Genomic DNA, 20,913 nt, shown 5'->3' with positions numbered 1-20,913 from the left:
TCTGAGGCTGGATAGAGCCAGTTGCTCTCCCTCTGCTAAATATAAGAGAATCACCAGTTTAACAGGTGTCTCTTTGCTCAGTTAGCAGGGATCTGCTCAATTAGCAGGGGCCCCTACTCATCAAAACTCTATTTATTAAAACAACCATTGGCAAAACCAAAAGATGTGTTTGTGGCACTGAGTACTTGTCTACATACATGATGATGGCAGAAAATTTATTCTTAGAAATTAATCATCGCCAGCTACTTAATGTGGTCTCTGTAACATTTTAAAGCAAGCTTGTTTTCCATGAATTTGCAAAACAAACTTGACTGTAACCAAAAGTAACTTGTACCATTTTATTGGACTAGATTAAGAATCTGAGTATCATGGTGAATCACCTAGAATCTTTGGACCAGCATAACATCCTTGCAATTCGCCGAGAAATGGTGGCTCTACAGAATAAATTGAAGGAGTGTGAAGCAAGTAGAAACCAGAGCACTATCAACAACTATGTCCCACCACCTGGTAAGCATTTGCTTTATTTGTGAAATGAAAATGTATGCAAAGAGTGGAGAGGAAACAAGAGCATATTTTTGTATTTTCCTTTCTTGGGGTACATAGTAAATCACTAAATCTGATGCTATGATTTTGGTAACATTTTTTTTTGTATTTTTATACACCCAGTAGAATTATGTTTAATAATCTCCTTCCATCAGCACCCCAGCCCTATTGCTGAAGCCATCCCCATACTTCCTTGAGGAGAGAGAGAAAGTGAGCATAGAGGAACAGGTTACTATTGTCTATATTGATTTCTTTAAAAAAAATTCATATCCTACCTTTCAACCAAAGATTGGCCTCCATGGCAGCTTACAGCACTGTTTCAAACAATACCATAAAAAAAAAACAACCCAGATCCAAATAATTAACAGAATGACGTAGCAGTGTAATTTACAGAAGAAAACTACTCATTCAAATTCAGATGCCATTAAAGTCCTGAATACATAGAAATGTTTTCAGCCAACAAATGAAATAGAGATGTGCCCGAATCGTTTCGGTGCCTCTTTGAAGAGGGGCCAAAATGATTCAGCTCCCTGCAGCTGAAATATTTTGGTGCAGGGTGATGGGTCCCCTTAAGAGGAGGCAGGCAGGTTCTACTTGCCCCTCCTGTGAGCCTCCACCACCCATCGTGATGCTGTACTCTGTAAAGTTCTACTATAACAGCAGCAGCCCGTGCTGCTGTCTCCTCTAAGGCACTCATGGTGGCGACGGGATGCTGCTCCAAGCATGCCTTATGTGGCATCAGCACGCAAATGGCAACACATGTGTCGACACCATTTGCATGCCGATGCTGCATGAGGGATGCTGGGAGCCACAGCGGGCATCTTAAAGGAGACAGCAGCACAGGCTGCTACTGTCATGGTAGAACTTTACGGAGTACAATGCCACAGAGGGGCAGGTAGGACCTGCCTGCCTCCACTTAAGGGGACCCCTCCTTGCCCCCTAGGATGTGTCCAAAGTAATACAATAAAAATGAAGCCTGGTGAACATAACCATGGAGATTGAGTGTTTCATAATCTTGGTGCCACCACTGAGAAGGCCCTGTCCCTGGTCTCAACTCATTGCATCCCAGAAAATGAGGGTACCCAGAGCAGGGCCTTCAATGAAGACCTTAATACATGGGCAAATTTACACTGGAGTCAGCTGTTCTTTATTTCTGCCTAGAAGGCAATAAATAGAAGGCACAGAAATATCTGATTACAAGGTGTGTTAAGACTTGATTTAGGGTCTAAATGAAACTGCATACTGTAATTTGTGCAGAAATTTTTTAAGAGAAAACATTTCCCCATACTCTACAAAAAGCTGCCCCTTAAAGACAAACAACAATTTGAGCTTTGATTTCAGTCTATTGAAATGAGCATAAGAACTTTTGGCATGTGCACATGTAACACTTGAAGCAAATCTGGGCAGGAGACACCTCAAAGCAACTATCAAAGGGAAAAGTGCTTGATACAGTTTGTTACCAGGAAGCTTTTCACATGGGGCTTTTGAAGCCCTTTAATTCGCATCTCCTCCGGAATGGAGGGGGCGCATTCACATATCGGCTGGGTTAACCCCAAAGTCCCTGCAAGTTACTGGGGAGCAGTTAATACACAATCCAGGTTTTTCACTGCGTATTAGAGTGTAGCCCGATTTATATCCAGTCCGATTTATATCTGAGGTTAAAAAATTCACTATATAATATAATATAATATAATATAATATAATATAATATAATATAATATATATCTGATTTATATACGAGGTTAAAAAAAATCCACTATTTGTGGCTCTTTTTTTTGGACAACTTTGAGTTCACAGTAAAGCCTCCCTGTAAACCCACGGTAGAACCTGCTGTGCGTAAAAGTCCTAGGTGTCCAGAACTTCACAACAGAAGATAGGAAGTACAGGATGTTGACAGGATATATGCATAGCTAATAAGTAGTGGGGAGTAAAGGCAGTAGCCAATCCCATCTGGCTAGGGGGCGATGCCTCATTAGCACTCTAACTCCTTAAAAAGCGGACAACATGCCTTCTTTGTCACCTACGATCTGGGACTTGCTACCTATATTACAGCACATGAAACCTGTCCACCACCGTCTGATGGCTTATAGGAGGAGAGCCCCATAAGAAACCCAAAAGCGTCCTGATAGACTATTTGTTTGGCAGCTCTCTAGATTCCCGAGGCAGACTACACTGAAGCTCTCAGTGGGAGCTGCTTCGGCCTCTGTTAAAGTCTTCAGAACCTGTCAAAGCCTCTTATCACCTTCCTGCCTGGCTCCTAGTTTTTGTGGATATGGACATTTGTCTAGGGTGGTAATAGGCAATGATCTGTAATGTCTCACAACAGTACTGGGTCGATGCCATCAGTTTCATATATTCATACTATCAAAGTGATAACTATTTAACATAATGTCTGGATTCAGTGATCCTTTTGCTTTGAAGAAGGATTATAAATACTCCTGAAATTGCTTTGTCCTCTCCTGCTCATCAGAGCTTTGGGGGAAAGGTTTCTTGCATAATCAGTGTGCTTATATACCATGCTGAAGAAATGGGCCATGTGGGAAATTTTCAAAAGCAATCCCACTTAATCACCAGGGTGGCTCAAGACAGTTTGAAGTCCGAGATGGAAAATCCAAATGGTGCTCCCATCCCATTGATTAACATGGGAGCATAATCCTGCCAAGAAAGTCTGTTGACTGTGACTGTGCTCCTCTGTCACTCCTGGTCAGTGGGGCTTGCTCAGTAGAACTTCCTGATGCTGCACACCATTCATGTGATTTATCTACTCCTATTCTGGGAGAGCCCAAAACGATTCCCTTTGAGGTGGTGGCTGCCCATTAAAACATGACAAGGTCATCTTCTGGTAATGACCAGTGGAAATGGAAGTGTCTTGGAGAAGCCTTTGAAGGAAAGAGCTTTTGCCTAGATAGGAAGACATTGAGGGTATTCTCACAAGCAGCTGGAACTTTGTTCCTGCTGCTCATGTGCAGCAACAGGAGCCATGCGGCTCCTGGTTGTGGCTCACTGGCAAGCCTGCTTATGGAGCCTGCCGCTTAACCCGGGTTTCAGGCACAAGAGTGCCCAAGAACTGGGTTAAAGTTTCATGTGTCGCCATGGTGAGGCTCCACCTGCTCCCCCCGCAAGCGTGCTCCCCTCGCAGACCTCATTTTGGCTCTGCACATGGATTGTGTGTAGAGCCTTATTGTGGAGTCATCCACATAATCAAAAACTGTATTCTGCCTGGGTTTGGGAGCTGTGTGTGCTCCCAATTTTCAGTTGTGTGGAAGCAAGATAAGAGGAAAATCTGGGTAGAAGTGAATGTGTGGAAGCCAGGTAGGAGGAAAAGCTACCCAGGTTTTCCTCTTACCTTGCTTCCACATAATCACTTCTATGCAGGTTTTTCTCCTACCTTGCTTCCACACAACCTTGCTTCCACACAATGGAAGCAACCCTGCTTTCACACAACTGATAATTGGGAGCGCACACAGCTCCCAAACCTGGGTAGAACACTCTGCTTTTGATTGTGTGAATGACCTCACTGCCCAGGGCTGTCCTTGGGGCATGGCAAGCAGGGTGACCATCCTGGGCCCTGCCCTTTTAACCCCCATTAGAATTAACTGGAAGGGTGCCCTGCGCTGGCTGATTTGCCCCGGGCCTCGCACCCTGCCAGGGCTCTGTAAGGGCAGCCCTGTCACTGCCTGCCAAAATCTGTTTGCCACAAACCTCTGTTCTATAACTTCTTACCAGTAGGAGAAATGAAATGGTGGAAGACAAAGTTTCATTGTTCAGACACCTTTCTGGACTTTAATGGCTTGCAGGCAGCTGCTGTCTTTTCTCTCTGAAGGATGAGAAACCTTTTGTCAGTCAGGTCAAGTGGGGAGAAAGAAAGCATTAAGAAAAAAACAACACAAGACCTGAAACACCTTCTGGAAACCCCAGAAAGGGCATTTCTCTCTTTCAGAAAACAGCTTAAAAAGTTTTTAAAGTTTTTGAAAGACAACTCTTTGATTTATTGTGGGTGACAGTATGTCAAAGGAGACCTCCTATTTCTACTGAAGGATCTCCTTCAGTTTCAAAAGTACTTCAGTTTTAATAACAACAGGTTTTTCAGGAATAGTGTGTATGAGAGAAGAGATAATGGTGAATGTGCTTCTCTTGGACAACTAGATGTTAGGCGCAATTAGGTGTAAGGAACTCCTGAAAGTCTAATGGAAAGCAGCATTAGGAGGCTGCATTTTGTAGTCAAAGTGTGTGCTTGTGTGTGCATGCACATGTGAGCACAACTCTTCCCCCACCAGCCACACAAAATTGCACAACCACAGCTGTTCTTTCCCCTTGCAGGGGGCATAAAGATGAATATTTACAATGTATGCATCTGGTACCCTGCAGGAAGTGGAAAGCAGCTTGGAGAGTGATTCTGAACAGAAAAACAGCTGATGCAGAGAGGGATGAAGATGATCCCACTGCATTTCTGCTTCAAGTTACAGCCTCCTGAGGTTGCTTTTCATTTTAAATGAAGCCACTGGGGCTTCATTACATGCATTTGCATGTAACGGCTACTTTGCAACGGCAGTAGGGAAAAGAGAGAGCCTTGCAGGGCATGGTTCTTGGAGGCCTTGATATAACTTTTGTGCTTCTGGTAATACTTTTTCTACAAGGGCAATAGGCAAAACCTCAGTGATGCTCCCCACTAAGGGAAATATTAAATGTCTGGACAGACTCAATTGTTACATTTGGTTGCTTTCTTCAGTTATCTCTGCTTCATCTCTTCAGTGCTGAAGTACCCAAGCTTTCTTTAAATAACAACAACCAAACCTCATAACAGCAGGGGATAACCAGCATGGGCTGTTGACCCCCTCACAGCAAGATTACTTGCCATCCATCAGTGGAATGGACTTTTAGTGCAGACTCTTCACAGTGCTACCTTCGCATTGTATTTAGTAGTGGCAGTTAACACTGTTTTCTTCATTTTCTCCCCCATCCAGGAAACCCCTAATTTAGGGATAGGTAATTGGTGGGGGGGGGGGCGGCGCTTCTTCTACCTTAGCCCCCAAGTAGCCCTCAACCTAAATGACTTCCTTCCCATTAATCACCTCAGCCACTTTCTGCCATATGAGCCAAAAGGATGTTTCCTGGAGACATGAAGTGAAATACCTTTGGCCACTTTTGGGAGCCTGGGGTGGGGCTCATTCTAATCCCCTTGCTATTTTCTGCACTAGGAGGGGGCTTTTATTGTCAGCTTCTGACCATAAGTATTTAGTAGTAGAGTATCTACTATCACGTCTGCGTATGTACAGAATCCCACTTTATAGGCAGATAGACACAAAACATAGCCGTAGGCTAGCCTGACCATCCCAGCTAGTAAAATGTTCGGAATAACCTACTGCTCACCATTTCCTTCAAACATTACACTAGCATTTTTCTTTAGCAAGAATAGAGGCAGGCAGGGAGGGAAGGGTGGCAGGCATCTGAATGCCTAAGCAGGTGGCTTCTTTGGGGGACTTACAGCTCCTTCGTACTCATATGAGCAAGTGAGCAGATAGTTAAGTACATTCTCCCAACAACCTTAGGTGCACCTGTCTCCCTGCCAGCCCATTTGGCCTCCGTTTGCTAGAGGTTCATGTTATATTTATAATGTTTGTATTAAACTGGTGGGTTTTTTTGTCCAGTTTCCAGGGCTTTTCTTTTTCTCCTCTCTTTCCTTGATATTTTGTGGTGAGCGTGGAGAGTGCCTAGAAAATCCCAGAGCTGTCTAAGCTTATGAATCTAATGAGAATATATAAAGTTAACGGCTTCGACAGAGCTTTAGAAAGTCACCTCGTGAGATGTTCTGTTGTAAAGCTTCTCTTGTGGCTGTGCTCAATAGAGTGGATTAGCCTAGTTTGCAGCAATGTTAGAACAAAATATGTCCTCCATTTTGCTTGCAAATTTTTAGCTCAATGCCCGTTCCGATATGGGAAAAGCATTTGGCAGACACCGAATTACATTCTTGTTTTCAGAAGAACATTTTGGCAATTCATTGACACTTCCATCTGTTTAACCATTCCTCTATCCTCTCCCACTGCCCCAAATAATCTTCTGCCTTGTCTACAACGTTGCTTGACTGGAGATCAGTGCTAAATAAAAGCAGATTTAGTGTTCATATGACCTCCAACTTCTCCACTGATTACTACTGAGAAATGTTGTAAACAAGGTGATAATGCCACAAATAGGTGTACCAGTTTCCAAAAAAGGGAGCATCATGCAGGCAGCAATTAGCCCAATTTTGTGTATGCAAACCCAGCCCCAGAGGTAATAGATAATGTTCTAGCAGTAGCATAGCTTGATTGTTACTAATAATTTCTATATAGAACATTCCAGTATCAAAAAGGCATATAAGCCTAATCTTGTTCATATCTATGAGGCTGAGATGTAGTGAATTGTCCAAGACCAGTCTGTAAGCTTCAAGGCTGAGAAGAATTCTAAATGGGCTATCACATTATACTATGACTTGGACTCTCTGCTCTGTTGCTGGGATCCTGTTGCCAGATATACAAGTAGTACCTGACAGTATGGATTCCTCCTCTTTTCCCTTTACCTAACCAGGTTATATTTGGAGCTCCTCCTTCTTATACCATATATGGGCAGGAGAGAAGCCCTGTTCTAACTCAGAGTGAGTGAATGTGTATGAATGGGGCAGCAGGATCATGATATGAAACCCTGCCTGAAACTCTGAAAAAGCAGGATTCCCAGTCACAGGAAGAGAGCCCTATCTGTGTACAGTTGTATGCAGGCACAGACCATGCAGCTGTTCAACTGAACGCAAGTATCTCAGTGCATGTTCACTCATCCTGGATATGTCATTGGAGCAAGATTAGACTGTTCCTAGCATAAGCCCTATCTGCACTGCAGGCTTGATTGATTGATTGATTAAGTGTTGTCAAGTCAGTGTTGACTCTTAGATAGATTCTCACCAGGATGATCTATCTTTAACTTGGCCTTTATGGACTCTCAGTGGTGCATCCATTGCTGTTGTAACTGAGTCCATCCACCTTGTTGCTGGTCGTCCTCTTCTTCTCTTACATTAGTTTTATTCTGCTTTAATTACCATGACTTACCCCAAGGAATCTTGGGAATCATAGTTTGGTGAGAATGCTGTGAATTCTTTGTAGGGTAAAGACAGAAGCCCTATTCAGGGGCATAGCTAGGGGAGAGGAGGCCCGTGTTCAGCACTCTCTCTGGCAGCCCCCCAGTGTGAGGGAGATAATGCAGAAAATAGGGAGGGGTAGAGCTGGAGGGCCCTCAGGAGCTGGGGGCCCGTGTTCTTTGAACCCTTTCGCTCAATTATAGCTATGCCCCTGCAGAGGATGTATCCATGAACAGCGCCCACAGAAGCATGCTGTCAAGCCCTGCCCCTATGCCAATATGCTCCATAGCTCTGCTCTCACACTGTCCATGAGTTCAGCATTTGCATACACACAAATGTTGTATCCAGGGGTGGGAGTCTTCCTGTGATCCAGAACACAAGGTCCTCCAGTGTTTTGGATCACAGGGAGGATTTCTTTGCATGCATAGGATTTATCTGTTCAGACAAATGCTGGACTTGTGGACAGCATGGAGAGCCAAGAGAGCAGGTTGACAAGGGCTGGGGACTGACAGTACATTCCTGTTCTCTTTCTGCCTGACTTCAGTAATGCCTGCATAGGGCTGGGCAGACTTTCTAAAGTGCTGTTAGAAGTGGTTTTTGTACCCATTTTTGTACCCATTTTTGTATTCCGAGGGATTTACTTTCAGGGTAGAGAAAGTGTGTTGAAATCATCTTCACCACACTTAGAAGATAGGTCTGTTTTCTTCTGGCCTTTAGATCCCCCCCCCCCATTTTTTAAAACGATTCTTAGTTTCTCCACTTTTTATTGAACTGCAATTCCCAGGGTTCTGTGGGAAGAAGAAACCAGATCATAGGAACATAGGAAGCTGCCATATACTGAGTCAGACCATTGGTCCATCTAGCTCACTATTGTCTACAAAGACTGGCAGCGGCTTCTCCAAGGTTGCAGGCAGGAATCTCTCTCAGCCCTATCTTGGAAAAGCCAGGGAGGGGACTTGAAACCTTCTGCTCATCCCAGAGTGGCTCCTTTCCCTGAGGGGAATATTTTACAGTGCTTACACAAGTAGTCTCCCATTCATGCGAAACCAGGGTGGACCCTGCTTAGCTAAGGGAACAAGTCATGCTTGCTACCACAAGACGAGCTCTCCTCCCTTCATGTATGTCATGTGGATGTGCCACTTCACACATTAATTACAGAATAGTGGATACAAACCAATATGTTCTCACAATGAACATAACATATGCAAGCCATCTTTTCTGAGCATTTGTACAATATGTACCTGCAATGGGGAAGTGGTTTGGTTTCCCATAGCATCTGTGAAGAAAGCTTAGTATGGCTCTAACATATTATGTTAGAGCCATACTAGAAAAATCTACCCACTAATTCCTATGAAGTGTCAAGCAATTCTGACTTCCTTGTATTAACATTCAAGCCATTTCATAATGAAGCTCTAAGCTGGGCAGGGCCATGCCATCAGTGCTAGGCCTTCAGTAAGCAGAGGCTTAAACAGTAAAAAGATGTTACAGACTGAATAATGGCTATAAATTAATTTGCTCTGCCTTCTGATATTTACAAAATGAGAGGATGCTTTTTTCTCTCTCTCTCCCCTCCACACCACCATCATCTAGGCAGCATTAAAGAAACACAGCAGTAATACAGTCTTCAAAACTTGTACAAGAAACACACAACCCTCCCAGAGTATTGCACTGTTGCATGTATGTTAAACAAGTCTCCAGGAGAGAGATCTCTTTAAGGGGAAAAAACCCAAGAATTTCTTATTTCTTTGGCGGGGGGGAAACACCCTCTTGGCTGAACACACTATTGTTTTTTATTTATGAAACAATGCATGAATTATTAAAACAGAGCTAGATCAGTGCTTGGTTTAATGACAAGAAAAATTATTTCAGGCTCAGTCTATGTGACTTGCTGTGAAACTTTTATACCTTCATAGTTTGGTACAGGCTTTAATTTTTTTGTTTTGTTTTGGTAAATTGCAGATTTATGCAAGCCATTAATAAGCATTTAATTTGAAGATAACATTATTGATTTAGGTGTACTAATTCAGTCAATGTGTTGACAGTTAAGGACAAACTATAAATTATAGTGGCAACATTACCTTATATCTCTGCTCTGTAAAAGAGCTCCCATTGATTTAGAGAGCTGGTAAGCTGCAAGGCATTTAGCAGTAAACCTGGCTCATAAAACCAATATAATCAGTTTTGGCTTTCCTGCACTATGCTGATGGAGGTATACAACTCTAAGTACAGAAATGTATGCATGCCAAGAGCTGAGATAATGTTGACTATGTAGTGGTGAAGAGTGTAAACTGTGAGTCGGGATGTCAGCACACCAGTCTTGCCTCTACTGTCAATTCATTGGGTAGCCTAAGAAAAACCAGCGTTCTCCTAGCCTCAGCCTTCTACCAGTCACATGGGGACAGGCATAGTGGTGTCTCTCACAGCCTATTCAGGGATTCTCAACGTTGGGTCTCCAGATGTTATTGGACTTCAACTCCCAGAATCCCCAGCCACAGGCCACTGGGCCTGGGGATTATGGGAGTTGAAGTCCAATAACATCTGGGGACCCAACATTGAGAATCCCTGGCCTATATCATGTGCTTTGAACATTTTCTAATAAACAGTTCATCGTGCATTTGGACAGTACTGCATCATGTTGCAGGTGGAAGATCACATATCAAATGTATCCTCATTAAAAAAAACCTTCCCTGCATACAGAAAAAAATATATCAAGAAGAAGGGTCCTAGCCTAGATTTCTACCTGATGAACTGGTTTTCTATGGGTAGGGCTTTTTATTTTTGATTTTTGTGGGCAGGTGGGGACATTCAGCCCAAGTACAGTTTGAAGTAGTACAGTTTATGAACAATTTTACCATATGATATTTGTCTAGAGAACTTCTAAAGTACTATATAAATTCTCGTGCTCCTCCTCCTGTTTTTGTTAGTCATTAATCTGAATGCCACAGGACATGCTTTTGCTTTGCTTGTGTGCTCTGTCTAGAAAGGAGGTTTCTACTCTAGCAATGTGTCGCTGACTGCAAAGGGCTTGTTTGCTTGCTGTAACCGACCTCCAGTTTATGGCAAATTGCTGGACAGGGCAAATATCAGTCCAGATTACCAGGCCTATACAGTGGCGCAGCAGGGAAATGCATGACTAACAAGCAGAAGGTTGCCAGTTCAAATCTCCCCCAGTATGTTTCCCAGGCTATAGGAAACACCTATATTGGGCAGCAGTGATATAGAAAAATGCTGAAAGGCATAATCTCATACTGCACGGGAGGAGGAGGCAATGGTATACCCCTCCTTTATTCTACCAAAGAAAACCACAGGGCTCTGTGGGTGCCCGGCGTTGAGATCAATTTGATGGCACACTTTACCTCATAGGCACCACCATCCTTCATCCACTTTACTGGGCCTTCCTGCTTCCCTGTCTAATTAAGCAGGGATGACTATGTAGGAAGAAAAGGGGAAATGTACTTCTTCTTCCTAGTACTAGCCAATATACATTACTTTAAGCAAACCAAATCAACATAGCAGCACCAAACAGAATAAGAAGTTAACCTTCCAGGTAGATCTGTCCTCAGCCCTTGCTTTCAGTTGTGGGCAGAGAAGAGAAATTATACTTACTTCTTGTGAGACAGCAGGGCAGGCAACAGAAAATGTCATCTCTCTATCAAGTTCTGCTCCTCTCTTTCATAACATGTAGGAGCACTTGTTCAGATCATGATGTCATCTTTGTACATTTTCCCATCCATGTTTGTATCCTGATTGTGGGGACTGGGGAATGCACAGCTTTTGTGACATCAAGAGGTAGGATATGATCCTACCCACAACAGAGGAGAATGTTCCATCCTAAGGGACGAGGCCTGGACAGGACATGATCCGCTGAGACAAATGCAACCTACCACAAATAGAAAGAGACTCACTCTTTCAATACACTTTGGGTAAAGACATACGTTCTAAAGTGTGGTAGAACTTTAAACACATATTCTCTGTCCTGAACACAAGTGAATCAGAATGCAGCAAATTCAAACCACCACCACCATACTTTAGATTGCATATCTGTCTTCCTGTTGTGCAGATCTGTTATTAATGTTTGGGTACAGACCTGTTATTAATGTTTCTGAAACTGCATTTGTATTTGATTTCCAAACCTATAAGCCAAGATAGAGATCTGCTAAAAATTGTATGGTAAACTGACCAGATACTTTCTGGAAATGAGACAAATCTGCAGCGAATGCCTCTATAATTCATTGATGACTTTTCTGCATCAGCTCTTCTGGTATGTACCGGTTGGCTTCTGCATCTGTAACACAAACCAGACCACAGCAGCTAGAGAGCTTTGATTGACGTGAATTGTGTTCAGCTGCTTACCACAAAAGCAATTGACTGAATGTGTGCATTTAACGTCTCTTCTCCTCAAGGGCCAATTCTGATCAGTGTAATAAGATACATGAAGTCTGTTTCTTAACTGCAGTAGAATCCCAGGCTTACAAAACCCAGAGATAAAAATCGACAGGTTTGTTTATGACCTTTGCTAAAAGCAAGAAAACGCAGATAATGTGCACGTCTGTTTAACAAATAAGTCAAAGCAGCCCATGCTTCTTTCTGTGGTGCCAGGGGAACATCTGCTTGGGAACTTCTGCCCCTGATGATATTTTAGTGCCAAGCCAGATGTATGGGAGGAAGTGTCCAGAAATGAAGCTAAGAAGTGGCACACAAGAACCCCAGGCTATCATTGCACCTGGGGTAATTTCAGCCACCTGCCTGCCCAGTTGCTTTTGGACTCCTTTGCTGTGCAGATGGCTGAGAGTCCAATCCAGTGCAGACTCAGCTTTAGGCACCTGTGGCCTGAAGTAATCTGACATCTTAAACAAGTTCTTCTGATCACAGATAAACAGCTACTACATACATGTGCTTTTGCCTTGCTATTAGGGAAGAGTTGTATCTCAAGAGCAGAGTGCATGGATGCCATTGGTGAAGGCCTACATTTGATCTCCACTTGAAGGGTCTTGAGCAGTAAGGCTGAGAAATGGCTTTTTGACAGCCTGGGAGTCTGTGATCTGGTGCCTGCTCGGATTCACCCTCCTGAGCTAGGACAGGGAACAGCCCTGGAGTCGAGTCTGAGAGGTATTCTCTGGCCCCCAGTTGTCAACCGAGAAGTAAGAAGACCATTTGGAGGTGGTACTGGTGTGGTCATGAAACTTGTCAGAGGCAACTTAGAGGAGTGGCCTTGAGGGTCTGGCTCACAACCTTGTACCCCTTCAGGTAGAATGAGGGCTTTCAGGTAGAACGAGTTGCCACCAAGGGGCTAGAATGATCAGAACTGTGACTTAGTAGAGGTGTCAGTTTTAAACTTCTTGGTTGAGATGTCCTAATTTCAAAACAAAAGCACACTGGGTTTTTTTGGCAAATTCTCTTGGTAAACAAATCCCAGGGAAAGAGTCTTTATCTATCTATCTATCTATCTATCTATCTATCTATCTGTCTATCTGTATATCTATCTATCACATTTATATCCTGGTTTTCCTCTGAGGAGCTCAGCGGTGTACATGGTTATTTTTATCCACATGGTTATTTTTATCCTCACAACAAACCTGTGAGGTAGGTTAGGCTGAGAGATACATGACTGGCCCAGAGTCACCCAGTGAGTTTCATGGTTGAATGGGGATTTGAACTCGGGTCTTCCCGGTCATTAGACAATATTGTCATTAGACAATAGCCACATTTTTTCTTTTATTTGCCTATTCGAATCGGAAATCTTTTGAACAGTAGAAAGAGCATAACCATAAATAATGCTAAAGCTATTCCACAACACTGATTTCCTGTCTCTATAGGGCTGTCATTTTTGCTTAGAATGGTTCACTTAATGAGGCTGTTCTCACGAGCAGCCAAGAGCAGGATAAGGCGGCCAAGCCTGCTCTTGGCTGCTTGTGAGAAGTAGTGGTAGGCAAGCGGCTGCCACTGCAGCAAACCTGCCTGTGGAGCCCTCCTTCAAAATGAGGTTGAGAGAGCAAGTGCTCAGCAGCTGGGGCTGGGAGGCTACAGGGTCTCCCCTGCATTGTGGGGAATCCCCACAATGCACCGCATACCCGTGTGGTGAATTATGGGAGTTTGGGGGGGGGCAGGGTGATGCTTCCCATCCCCTGACCCTCTGTGCTGCCGGCAGCTACCAGCAATCGTGTGGATGGCGATCCGCCCACCCAGGGAAACAAGAGAGATCATCTGCAGGGAGGTTAGGTTCTAGCAGCCTTCCTCCTGCTTTCCCTTGAGCCCTTTCTCACCAGTAATGAGAAAGGCCTCAATCTGTGAAAACTGCCTTGTGATAACTTCTTTCAGTTAGAAACTGACCAGTGCATTAGCCAGCCACCTGGTGTAGAAAAAGGGTGCTCTGGGAAGAAAGCTAAGTAAGTACCATGGATTGCAGGAAACTAGGTAAGAATTGGAAAAAGGATAGGGATGAAAGTGAAAGAGTGTAGAAGGAGGGCTCTATGTTGGGGAGAAGGGTGATAAGAGGCGAACAGTTTAGAAAAATGCTCTCTTTTCCTGATAATCTTGAACAACTCCTTCATACAAAGTTAACACGTAAATACTTCTGTTTTTGGTTTATTACAGGAAGCTGCAGTCATGGTGGAATTGTGAACATCAGCCAACCCTATGTAATCCAGCTGAACTGGAGAGGATTTGATTACAAATATGGTTCCTGGGGAAAATATTCCTCTCCCCAAGCCCCAGGACAGGAGCTCTTCTGGGTTGCACCACTAAATACTGATGGGAGATATTTGCAGTATTGGAGACTTTACAGTTCCTATGATAATTTATTGCTCTACAAAAACTCAAGACAAGATACATATCAGTATGGCCAAGGCAGTGGTACTGAAGTTTACAAGAACTACATGTACTTTAATGTGTATGCTTCAAATGTTATAGCCAAGGTGGATTTAAGTACAAACACAGTAGTGCTGAGAAAAGCACTTGCCAATGCTGTTTATAACAATCGGTTCTCCTATGCAGGTGTATTATGGCAAGATATGGATTTTGCAGTGGATGAGAGTGGGTTGTGGGTAATTTATTCAACAGAAGCCAGCACAGGAAACATCGTGATTAGCAGACTCAATGAAACAACTCTTGATGTGCTGGATACGTGGGTAACAAAGCAATATAAGCCATCAGTGTCTAGTGCTTTCATCGTATGTGGAGTGCTTTATGCCACGAGGCCTGTCAATACTAGGAAAGAAGAAATCTTTTACACTTACGACACAAACACTGGAAGGGAAGGCAGAATAAGCATTTATGTAGATAAAGTACTTGAAACAATTCAGAGCATCAACTACTGCCCTCTAGATCAGAAACTGTATATATACAATGATGGCTACCTTGTTCGGCATAACCTGATCTTCCACCCTCTTTCATCAGAATAGTTTTCTATGCATGTTTAAAAGTGCCAGATTGGGGTGGAAAGCAGAGATTTAATCTCTTTATAAATCATAGTGTGCTGTCTGACATTTTGAAGAATAAGGTGGGGCAGTGTTAATGAAATGATTCATGTTCCATCATGTTTTAATAACTTGGAGCCAAAGTTGAGTACTTTTAAGTTCCAGCGACTTCAGTAGCAGTTGATTAAGTTTGTGCTTAGGTCCATCAATGGGTGCTTAACTTTGTGCCCATATAATGTGCTTTATTGAGGCAGACCAGCTGTCTACCTCAAGCTTCTCTAGATAGATCGATTGATCGATAGACAGACAGATAGATAGTACTGAACCATTTCCCCAAGTACTACCTTTGCAGGTCCAATTTTTGTGAGTACCACCACCACTACCACCACCACCACCAGAGATGCTGCTGTGCACAGAAGTGGACAGTTTGCCTTACAGTTGTTCCTGTAGCTATGGAGAGGGTACTTCAGTTGCTGCTACTTCCTGACCTCCCGTCCACATTGCTCCCTCCTTCCCCAACCGGTACCTCTTCTGAAGGCTACACAGTTACTACCACCTCACCTTGATGCTGGTGCACTGCTGCTGCCCTAGCCATCTCCACTTGGGCCGAGTACAGCAGTAATCTGTCGGGCCAAATGCCTCCTGTCATACTGTGACATCACTTTTGTTGCAAGATGAAAAGCATAGGTCTATCTAGATCAAAATTCTTTCTCTACCAGATGTGTTCATTCGTTAGTAGAAGAAAATATTCATACCTGGATGATACTCCATTTGCCTGGCCTACCACATGCAACAAGGAAGTGCACATGCCATGAGCGCAGGTGTCCTTCCCCCTCCCAGTACACAGCTCATGGCATGTGCACATCCCTATTGTGTATGGCAGGCTGGGTAGATAAAGCCAGACATAAGAGGTCCCTTCACCTCTGGTTTCCTTGGACGCATGTCCGAATTAGGGAAACCAGAGTTGAAGTCAAGAAGGGACCCTCCCTGAACTCTACTCTGAACCTTCAGTTCAGAGTGGAGTTTGGACACCTCCTACTCTGGTTCTGGGGCACCAATACCATCCGAACACTGGCACCCCCTCACTCCAGCCCGATTGGCTGTGTGGGCTGTCCTTCTGTCAAGAAAGATGCCAGCACAGCCAGCTCCCCTGCAGTCGTTGACTGCAGAGAGGCAGCTCTGCTGCACGCCCAAAAGCAGATGGGAGAGCAGGGGAGGGGAGGCCTGGAATTGCAGGTCCATTGGGTCCCGTATCATTCTACTCGGCCCTTGGTCTTCTTGGATTGTGGCGGGGGGGGGGCACACCCTATTCATTTCTTTCTGAAGGGTCTGCTACTCTTCTACTAAAAGCACCTTTTGTACACTACGTGCTTCAGACATTTGCTGTGCAAGCTTACCAATTCTTCCCTTGAGGCAGCACCTCTCTTGTTGTAAGGATATTGTGGTTTCCCCACATTCAAACTGCAATAGTTCATTTCTGGAGAAATGTGTTTCAACCTGCCCACCCTTAGTGTATCCTTTGCTGTTTAAATTGCTGTATATGTTAATCAGCATATGCATGTCATAGGCAGTAGGCACCAATTGGATAGTATCTGTGTCATCAGTAGCAATAGCAAATTCTCCTTGCCCTCTGCTCCCCACCTGTACCTTTTAATTGTATGCTTCACTTTATTAACATGATACTGGAAGAAAAAAATTGAAACCAGCAAGTTTAGTCCCTCTACAGCAATGCCTCACATTCTGTGTAAAACATATTCTGCTTTAGACTTTCTTTTTTAAGGGAGCTGTGCAGTAGTCTCCCTCTCCCAGTGCTAGGAATAAGCCTGGACATTCATTTGCCTGGGGCTGCTTTAGATAGTTAGAGTGAAACTGGCAAAGCTCATTCATAGCATTGTGAAAGGCTGTTTCCCTTCTTCAGTTTGAACCACATTGCTCTTCCTTTTATTTCGACAGTGTGTGCACAGGTAACAAGGCATGTCTGCTCTGCAGCAAGACATCACCTGCCACAAGGATATCCCCATGTGGATATCCTTTAGAAAGTGGTCATGGCATTAATGCCATTGTGTTGGGACTTGTGGAAGGATCACTGTGAAAAAAATTCGTCTGGGTGTACTTTGGGGAGATCATGAGGATGCATTCTTGGGCACACTACCTGAAAGTTTTATTGTGCAAGTCCTGAAATGAATGGGAGCTTCACAATCCATTTAATCTGACATAAATCACAATGATGTCAATGAGATCCAGGCCAAGATCCAGCAACAGTATGAAGCATGCTTATGCCTATTGATTTCAGCTGAGGATTGGGATAGATGGGTGCATCTGAACACATTGATCAGGTACAAGATTTGCATCATGACCTGCATGTTATTCTATTTTGGTTAACAAGATGATGTAAGCAAACCTACAGTCAGGATTGTTTGTGCCTTCCTGGTATCATGACTTGCTTTGAGTTTTGTATAAGTTGGCACTAGAACTATTAGTCCCTTCTCCATTAGGGTTGCCAATCGTGACTGGAACTATTCCTGGAGATTTCCCCCTTCCAATATTCCCCCCCGGTATTTTTCACAATATTAAGCCATTAACATCTCCAGGGTTGCCTTCAGTGATCACCTAGAGATTGATGTTGATTCCCCGGTGGCTCCAGGGCCAATCTTGGAGGAGGGAGGAGGAGGCAACTGTCTTCTTCGTTGTAAGCATATGGCATTTTGCACAAAGCCTGGTTATCTGGCACAGAGTTTGGACTCTGTAGAATCTCAGGTTGTTATTTTTCTGAACAACCTTTAGCGATAGAGTTATAAACATCCACACAGCCAGTGTCTGCAAAGATCTCTAGTATTCTGTGGGTGGAGTCTAGCCTTGTAGGGCTACATGTCCTTCCTGGATAGCCTCCAGTCATTTTTTTTTTTTTTTTAAATACTGCCATAGCTGCTGGCAGCACACTCCTGTTTGCCACAAACATTACAGATACTGAATGGAAGCGGGGTGGTGGTGGGGGGGGATGGAGGAGAATGATCAAAAGTGGCTCATAATAAGATACAGAAATTGTGTTAGCTTGGGAAATGCAAGTGTATTTGCATAAAATGTAAGACTTTGCATAATTCATGTTGAATACAGATTTTGTATTTCCTTGGCACTGAATGTGTTTTTTCCATGTTACAGAAAAATGAATAGTCCTTTTTCAGCGATCCCCCCCCCCCACACACACACTTTTCTTTTTGGCAATAAACTATTTTTAGAAAGAGAAAAAGCGAAATGGAATTCTTTAGGAGTTTGAGTTGGTTTTAACAGCTGGTCTGGGAAACAGCAGGCAGTCAACTGGGCTACATTTCATTTCAAGCAGTGATGGTCACACACCTCTGGACATAGCTGCTTAAGTGACTCCTGCGGGGGAAAAAGAAAAGAAAAGGATGTGGAGCCACATGTCAGCAAGTACACAGTGCAATCTGTTAGCTGATTTGATGACCACATTCCATCTGGATTCTGTGATGGCATCTTGGGGAAGCTTACTCAACAGGCACCTTGAGCCACCTAGCTCTTACTGAGGTGTTAAATTTATGTCTGAACTGCATCTCTTCAGAATGCAGGTGGGGTGTGTGCCCATGCGTATTTGTGTGTCATATGATCCATTGCACCTCTATCATGAAATGTTCCTCCACACAGAAAACTATAGGTAAGAAAGGGTTCTAGCCCAGCCTCCTTCCTGACCAGGGGCGTAACTATAATAGGGCAAGGGGAGACAGTTGTCTGGGGGCCCACTGCCTTGGGGGGGGGACCCAGAGGCAAGTCACATGACTGACTCCCCCAGCAACACACCTGGCCGGGCTTCCTTCAGTTGTATTCATCCTCTGAAACTGATGTGAATGTTAAGACCTGGAGCTACCAGAACAGCATGTTTTTCTCTAGTATCATTAAATGACTTGCACCATCCACAGTTTACAAAACCTTTTAAAAAAAATATATATATATATTACTTCAGTGAGGGGGGCATTTTAAAATCTTGTCTCTGAGCCCACTCCAACCTTGCTATGCCCCTGTTCCTGACCCCCATATGCAGACACACATTTTCCACTTCACTAGACCATGGCCTATAGCTGGTGTGATGCTGGCCTTTTTCACATACCTGCTAGAATTAACCTATAAGCAGGGCTGTAGCTAGGGGAGAGGGGTCCTGTGTTCACCCCTCTCCTCGGTAGCCCCTCGGAGGGAGAGAGATAAGAAAATAGGGAGGGGTGGAGCTGGGGGTCCCTGAGGAGCTGGGGGGGGGGCTGGCTTATTTGAACCCATCTGCTCAATCGTAGCTATGCCCCTGCCTATAAGCTCATGTCACTTATCATTCACCACAAAACTGAACTGGCCTTAAACCATAGTTCCTTAAAGACAAAAACCAGAAAAAAACATATTCAAATAAGAAATTTGCCTCAATTGTATGCTCACACATTATATTTTTAAGGAATCACAAACTGCTGCCTGCTGTTTCCCAGAGCAGCTGTTAATTTTTGCTACATTTGGGTAAGAAAAATCAAATGCATACATACAGGCTGGAGGAGACCTAGTTTGACAGCAGTACATGTGAAAAGAATCTAGATACCTTGGTGGATTTTCACTCTGCTTGTGCCAGCCAGACCTTACTGGGAAGAGAGTCAGGCACCATCTTTTAAGGACACCAGTAAACTGGAATGGATTGTAAGGAGGGTAATGACACTGGTGAGGGGTCTGGAAACCATGTCCTATGAGGAATGGTTAACAGAGCAGAATAAATTTTGTATGGAAAGGAGAAGACTAAGGGAAGATACGGCAGTCAGCTTCAAATATATGAAGAGCTACCATATAGAAGAAGGAGAAGACTTGTTCTCTGTTCTTCCTGAGGGCTGGACTAGAACCAATGGGCTGAAAGGCAAAGAAGCAGATTTAAGCTAGACAGTCGGAGGAATGTCCTAGCTGCAAGAGCTAGTGGGCAGTTCAACAGTCTGCTTCATACAGTGGTGGACTCTCCTTTAGAAGTTTTCAAACAGAGGCTGGCCAGCCATCTGTTAGGGGATGCTGTTGCAGTTTCCTGCACTGAGTGTGGGGTTGAAGACCTCCAAGGTCCCTTCCAGCTCTAACATTCTATATGTGTGAATATAATGAACAGGGGTTTGAAAGGACATGGATTATGTAGGTACACTAATCAGAAAGCTGGGAATGGCTGAGGCCCCCTGTTGAATAATGATTCTGTGTCAAACCACAGAATTTGTTCTTGTGCACTGTGTCCTATAGGAGTGCTGTATTCTGGGTCATTATAATTTGGACACACAGAGTGTTGATATAAATAATAATAGAAAAAATGGAGGGCGTTTCAGTTGCCAGTTTCAACCACTAGAAAGGGTTCAGGGGGACCCTTTCTTCCTTCACTTGAAACCTGGGGTAGCCCGGGAAGTACTTGATTCAAATCTTACGTTAGCTGTTATCCCGTACATTGTTATCCTGCCTTTCCTCCAAGGATAGGGAAGAATACATGCCCTCTCATGTTATCTTCACAACAATCCTTTGCAGTAGGTACAGCTGAGAGATTGATTGCTTATTCAGTTTTTATACCAAAAAACAACCATTAAAAAGACAAACAGAAGCAGGAGAGCTGAGAGACTTGGAGGCTCCTGAAGACATAAAAGCCTGATCAAATAAAAAGGTCTTTAGTTGGGTTTTTTTTAGAAGCACCACGGATTGCAATGAGCACACATTCACTAGGAGAGCATTCCAGAGCCTGGGGGCAACAACAGAGAAGGCCCTGCCCTGCATGCCCAGCAATGTAGTCTCTCTCAACATCAGCACACAGAGCAAAGCCGCACCCCACCCCTCCAACAACCTTGTTGG

At 43.9% G+C, this 20,913-nt stretch overlaps 1 protein-coding gene across 3 annotated transcripts in view; it reads left to right on the top strand.

Moving 5' to 3' along the window:
- The window catches only part of OLFM4 (olfactomedin 4), a 121,014-nt gene extending 103,044 nt beyond the window's left edge, over positions 1–17,970 (top strand). For all 3 annotated transcript variants that reach the window (XM_053304691.1, XM_053304692.1, XM_053304690.1), the window contains 2 exons: positions 351–507; positions 14,243–17,970. In XM_053304691.1, coding sequence (XP_053160666.1) covers positions 351–507; positions 14,243–15,048 — 963 coding nt within the window. In that variant the 3' untranslated portion in view covers positions 15,049–17,970. The remainder of the gene's footprint in view (positions 1–350; positions 508–14,242) is intronic.
- Positions 17,971–20,913: the final 2,943 nt, after the last annotated feature.

Source organism: Hemicordylus capensis, chromosome 3 (assembly GCF_027244095.1).
Source record: "Hemicordylus capensis ecotype Gifberg chromosome 3, rHemCap1.1.pri, whole genome shotgun sequence".
In the NCBI taxonomy this organism is placed as follows: Eukaryota; Metazoa; Chordata; class Lepidosauria; order Squamata; family Cordylidae; genus Hemicordylus; species Hemicordylus capensis.
The sequence above is the reverse complement of the archived record's forward strand: the minus strand, read 5'-3'. Positions and strand labels throughout refer to the sequence as shown.